General features: G+C 52.2%; 1 protein-coding gene across 1 annotated transcript; it reads left to right on the top strand.

Moving 5' to 3' along the window:
- The first annotated feature begins 1,724 nt into the window (after window positions 1-1,724).
- LOC308184327 (olfactory receptor 14C36-like) lies at window positions 1,725-5,706 on the top strand. Its single transcript, XM_080571380.1, has one exon. It carries the CDS (start codon window positions 3,146-3,148, stop codon window positions 4,277-4,279), a length of 1,134 nt encoding a protein of 377 aa, XP_080427506.1. The 5' UTR covers window positions 1,725-3,145; the 3' UTR covers window positions 4,280-5,706.
- The last annotated feature ends 294 nt before the right edge of the window (window positions 5,707-6,000 follow it).

Genomic DNA, 6,000 nt, shown 5'->3' with positions numbered 1-6,000 from the left:
ACCCGCGGGAACGGGGTTAAGCTGAGGCAGGGGAAATTTAGGCTTGACATCAGGAGGGGGTTCTTCACAGAGAGGGTGGTTGCACACTGGAACAGGCTCCCCAGGGAAGTGGTCACTGCACCGAGCCTGTCTGAATTTAAGAAGAGATTGGACTGTGCACTTAGTCACATGGTCTGAACTTTTGGGTAGACCTGTGCGGTATCAAGAGTTGGACTTGATGACCCTTAAGGGTCCCTTCCAACTCAGGATATTCTATGATTCTATGATTCTATGAAAGTGGCTGACACATCAGAGGCCTGTGCGGCCACTCAGAAGGACCTGGACAGGCTGGAGAGTAGGGCAGAGAGGAACCTCACGAGGTTCAAGAAGGGCAAGTGCAGGGTTCTGCACCTGGGGAGGAACAACCCCAGGCACCAGTACAGGTTGGGGGCTGACCTGCTGGAGGGCAGCTGTGTGGAGAGGGACATAGGGGTCGTGGTGGAGAAGTTAGCTGTGAGCCAGCAATGTGCCCTTGTGGCCAAGAAGGCCAATGAGATCCTAGCCTGCATCAGGAGGAGTGTGGACAGCAGTTTGAAAGAGGTGATCCTCCCCTTCTGCTCAGCCCTGGTGAGGCCACACGTGGAGTACTGTGTCCAGTTCTGGGCTCCCCAGTACAAGAGGGACATAGAACTTCTGGAGAGGGTCCAGTGTAGAGCCACAAAGATGATTAAGGTATTGGAGCATCTGTCCTGTGAGGAAAGACTAAGCAAGCTGGGTCTGTTTAGCCTAGAGAAGAGGAGACTGAGGGGGGAAATTATCAGCCTTTATAAATACTTGAGGGGACAGTGTAAAGTGGATGGAGCCAAACTCTTCTCAGTGGTGGTGAGTGATAGGACACAGGGGTAATGGGTATAAATCGAATGACAGGAGATTTCATTGTCATATGAGGAAGAACTTCTTTACAGTTTGGGTGCCAGAGCACTGGAACAGACTGCCCAGAGAGGCTGTGGAGTCTCCTTCTTTGGAGATATTCAAAATCCACCTGGATGCGATCCTGTGTAACATGTTCTAGGTGAGCCTGCATGAGTAGGGGGTTGGACTAGATGATCTCTGGAGGGCCCTTCCAACCACAACCATTCTGTGATTCTGCAAAATAAATAAAAAGATGTTGTGCTGTTGTTCTTCTCGGTGTGTAAGAAGTCTTAATTTTCAGAATTTTGTAGCTTCTCTAGAAGATTTATTATTTTTTTCACTGGTCTGGGACATGTCCCAGCAAGATGAGAAAGTTCCCTCTATGCAAATATAAATTTATATAGATATTTCCAAAAATACATGTCCTCCCAATAACATAAATGGAGGTATTATATCCCCCAAACATATTTATCTTGGCATGTTTCACATCTACATTTCGTATCTAAACGGAACTGGGAGCAATAAAGTTTTGAGAGGTTGGATAGGTCCTGCCTTTACTTCTTTGCCATTGGGCTACAGCTGCTAGCAGTTTCCTCATATCATCTCTGTTTCTGACCCAGAGAAATCTGACACCACAAATGTCACTCAAATGTCACTCTGGCACCTCCAATGTCACCAGGGGTCTGCATCTAAACTTCTCCCTCCACCTGCCTTCCACCTCCATTAAATGTGCTGGGAGCTGAGACACGCAGCAGACATGCAGATGTCTTGTTTGTGCCCACCTGAACAAAGGCAGGAGGAATCCCAGCTCCTGTGGGATTGTGTGAGGCATGGGAGAGGCAGCTAAGACCCCTTCTAGCATCTGGACTGCAATCAAAGAATGAGATGCCTTGGTTGACTCAGATGAAAAACTCCCCTCATCAGACGGAAGGCAGATCCCTCCCTGTCCTTGCCTGGGTGTTCTGCCTAAAACCAGGACATGGAAAGGTGATTCTTGGACCTCATATTTTTTCTGATATGAGGAACGACAGTGCTGGAAATGAGTTTTCTTCCCCAGTGGAGGGAAGGAACATCAGTGATTGCTTCAGCCTGTTTCAAAGTTGATTTCCCTGGAGGCCCAGGGACTTGTCAAGAGCTCCCTGTGCTGCAGAGCTGGGCCGGGCTCCTGGGCCCAAGGGGAGCTCCTGGCAAGCGGGCAGCGCTGCAGAGAGACAGCTCTGCCCACGAGCAGCTCCTCTGCACAGCGCAGCAGGGCTGGGGACACTGCCTGCAGGGGACAAGGGTGGCTGAGAGAAGGGAGGGAGATGTTAAAGGCAGTGTGGAGGGGGGCTGCTGAGAGCTCACTGCAGGAGAAATCTTCCCAGCCCTGAACAGGGTAAGTCTCTGGCTGCAGGGCAAGGCAGCTGTTGATCCTGGTGCCATCTCCAGATTTGCTGGCAAATCCTGCAGCCTATGGGATTTTTCAGAAGAACCCTCAGAGTTTCTTGGTATAAGAGGGGACTGAAAACCTCTGGAGCAGGGATAACATGCCAAAACTGTCAGAGGGAGAGAACATGATTGTTCCTTCTCGCGAGGCTGGCTGTAGGCTGTGCAGCTGGGGTGCAGGTAGGGGTGGCCAGGGCTGTGGTGCAGAGCAGGGTCCCTGCTGTGCCCCAGGGGCTGTGTGCTGGGGCAGGGCCTCTGCCGTCTGCCAGGCTCAGCACTCAGCCTGCCCAGGGAGATGCCCAGGGAGATATGGGGAGAAGCCGCGGGTGGAAGGAGCCCCCCGTCAGGGCAGGGCAGGACAGGGTCCTGCTGGTGCCCAGATGCTACTGCCTGGGGCAGGCTGCTCAGAGCTCCACAGCACCCCCAGGGCATCTTTGTGGGAGATTCTTGAAAGGCAAGAACAACACCTCCTGTACCTGAAGGGAAGACACTCTCTGAGGTCTCTGCTTAAATCTTCCTGCTTTTCGAGGGCAGTCAGGATGATAATGGTGTTGTCAGGTTTGTAGAAGGGACTGAAACTCACAGGGCATTACACTGAAAGAGACCTGTAGGTCTTTGAGGAACCTCACAATTTCGCTCCACACTCTTTAGCCTACAGACAGCACCAACACCACCTTCATTGTTTCTTGTGGGATTGTTGGAACTTTTTCTCAGCACCTTTAAATAGGGAGATGCCTCTGGCCAGTGGACGCCTGAGATCCATCCCTAGTGCTCTTTACCATATACTGTCCGGCTGTATTGAGTCCTGCTGAGCCTACAGAGAGTCTGCATGGTCTCTGTGGCACCCTTAGAGAGAAACCCAGAGCTCCAGGCAGGAGCAAGTCTTCTTCAGATGAAGATGCAGCGAGGATGCAGTCATGGTGAGGAGATTTCAGTGAAATATGGTTTAGGTTTTGCTCAGAAAAGTCTCTCTAATTTGTCACTGTCTATCCCCCCATGGACAGGCAATCATGCCCTGAGGCAGCAAATGTTCAACAGCAGCTTACCCACCGAGTTCCTCCTCCTGCCATTCACAGACACCCGCGAGCTGCAGCTCCTGCACTTCGGGCTCTTCCTGGGCATCTACCTGGCTGCCCTCCTGGGCAACGGCCTCATCCTCACTGCTGTAGCCTGTGACCACCGCCTCCACACCCCCATGTACTTCTTCCTCCTCAACCTCGCCCTCCTTGACATCGGCTGCATCTCCATCACACTCCCCAAAGCCATGGCCAATTCCCTCTGGGACACCAAGACCATCTCCTCATCGGGATGTGCTGCCCAGGTCTTTATGTTTGCTGTCTTTATTCCAGCAGAGTTTTATTTTCTCACCATCATGGCCTATGACCGCTACATTGCCATCTGCAAACCCCTGCACTACGGGACAATAATGACCAGCAGAACTTGTGTCAACATGGCAGCAGCTGCCTGGGGTAGCGGGTTTCTCCATGCTGTGCTGCACACTGCCATTACATTTTCCCTTCCATTCTGCCAAGCCAATGCCCTGGACCAGTTCTTCTGTGAAATTCCCCAGATCCTCAAGCTCTCCTGCTCAGATGCCTACCTCAGAGAAGCTGGGCTTATTCTTTTTACTGCATCTTCACTTTTAGTGTGTTTTCTTTTCATTCTGTACTCCTACATGCAGATCTTCAGGGCTGTGCTGAGGATTGCCTCAGAGCAGGGACGGCACAAAGCCTTTTCCACGTGCCTCCCTCACCTTGCCATAGTCTCCCTGTACATCAGCACTGGCACATTTGCCTACTTGAGAACCCCATCCATGTCCTCCTCATCCCTGAATATTTTACTAGCAGTTCTGTACTCGGTGTTGACTCCAGCAGTGAACCCCCTCATCTACAGCATGAGGAATCAGGTGCTGAAGGATGCAGTGTGGAAAGTGATGTCTGCGTGTTTTTCAGAAGCAATATAGTTACTGTCCTCTGCATATCACTGATAATGCAACTCATTACAGACCGAGATATTTTCATTATGTTTTCCTTCCATCTTTACTTTTAATTCTTTTACTGATGGTAAAGTAGTCCAGAGAGAAATGTGATCATTATTTGCGTTCCACAGACAAAGCAGAGCTCTACAACACCAGGAAATGGGAAAGGCGTTGGGAAAATTATTAGTTATTCAATCAGTGAAATTTCATAGTCTGGATCGAGTGAATCATCCCAAAACTTCTCCTGACATTGGAAATGAGTTGGACTAGATGATCCTTGTGGGTCCCTTCCAGCTCAGACTATTCCATGAGTCTCTGACTCTGAAGAAGGCCGGCTATCTGTGCGCACCCTCCATAGCCAAAGAACCACTTGTGTGGGAAGCAGTCAGTGGCAGTGCCCCCCACCAACTGCCTCTGCCTTCCCAGCCTGACCAGCACGGCCCTGCAGAGTGCCCCCACAGCCGCGCTAACCACAGCCCCCTCACTCTGCAGAGCAGCACCGCCAGCTCAGGGGCTGTGGGCAGCATGGGCAGGGGCTGCAGGAACGGCTGCTCAGGCCAGACCAGACTGGCCTGGGGAGAGGCTGTGTGGGACATGGGGTGTGCTGGGAGCAGAGCAGGGCGCTGTGTGTGTGCAGTGGTGCTGCCTGAGGAGCCCCAGGGCCAGCAGTGTGGTGCTGTGCTTTGCTAGGGCGCAGGGCCAGCCTACAAGCGTGCAGAATGCCTGTGGGTGGGGAATTTCCTGCAAATTGCAGCAGCAGGGACACTGCCACTGACCTCCACTACATTTGCTGCCTTGGGGCCTGCCCAGCCTGGGCTGCACTGCTGGGCTGGGCTGGGGAAAGGAGAGGGAAGTATGGAGAGCTGGGGAGGGGCTGAGCTGGGCTGGTCTCCTGGGAGAGACAGGGAGGACCAGCAGAACAGGGGCTGGGCTGGGCCCTTCTTCTCTGGACGCCCTGGCAGATGCTGCCCCAGGGCAATGGCCCTAGATCAACCCCTTGCAACCACTGTTTGCAGCACTGGGCTCTCACCCCAGCTCACACAGGTGGTTTCTTTCCCTAGGTACGGACACTAAATTACTAAATCAGGAGTCCATCTTTACCTTGTCCATATGAGAGTGACCATAGTATTGGTGCAGTGAGATGAACCTGAGGAAGTCCAAGTGCCATAAACTATTCCCTAAGGTTGCCATCATGTCGGGTGGAATAGAGTTTCCAGGTCACTTCTTTTTGGCACTATGGTCCTTTGGGGAACCAGATGAATAAAGCAATACTAGTGTTCATTATGCTAACTTCTTCTCCGCAGAGTTCTCAAAGTTTTCCTAAAATATTTGCATAGTTCTTTTCCACACATTTCCTTCAGTGTGACCTGGAGTTTCTAAAGTCTTCATGGGGAAACGTGAGTCAGGATGTGTGGGAGGTCTTCTGATGCCTGAGCTGGTTGGCAGGCAGAGTACCTGAGGGATTGTGCAGGGCGTCCCCTGCACCCACTGCTCCGGGAGCAGGGCTGGGAAGAGGCCTCCTGAGCACAACAGCTCCTTGTAGCCCGGTGGACGCTGGCTGTGAGGTCACTTCTGTCCCAGCCCCTGGCTGGCCAACAGCAGGGAGGCAGAGCCCCTGAGGTCATAAAGGCCATCAGAAAGCTGCCCCCAACAGGGTGACACATCTGGGGAGGCCAAGGGAAAGCTGGGAGAATAAAGCTGGGAAT

Source organism: Anser brachyrhynchus, assembly GCF_964034855.1.
Source record: "Anser brachyrhynchus genome assembly, chromosome: 31".
Taxonomy (NCBI): Eukaryota; Metazoa; Chordata; class Aves; order Anseriformes; family Anatidae; genus Anser; species Anser brachyrhynchus.
The sequence above is the reverse complement of the archived record's forward strand: the minus strand, read 5'-3'. Positions and strand labels throughout refer to the sequence as shown.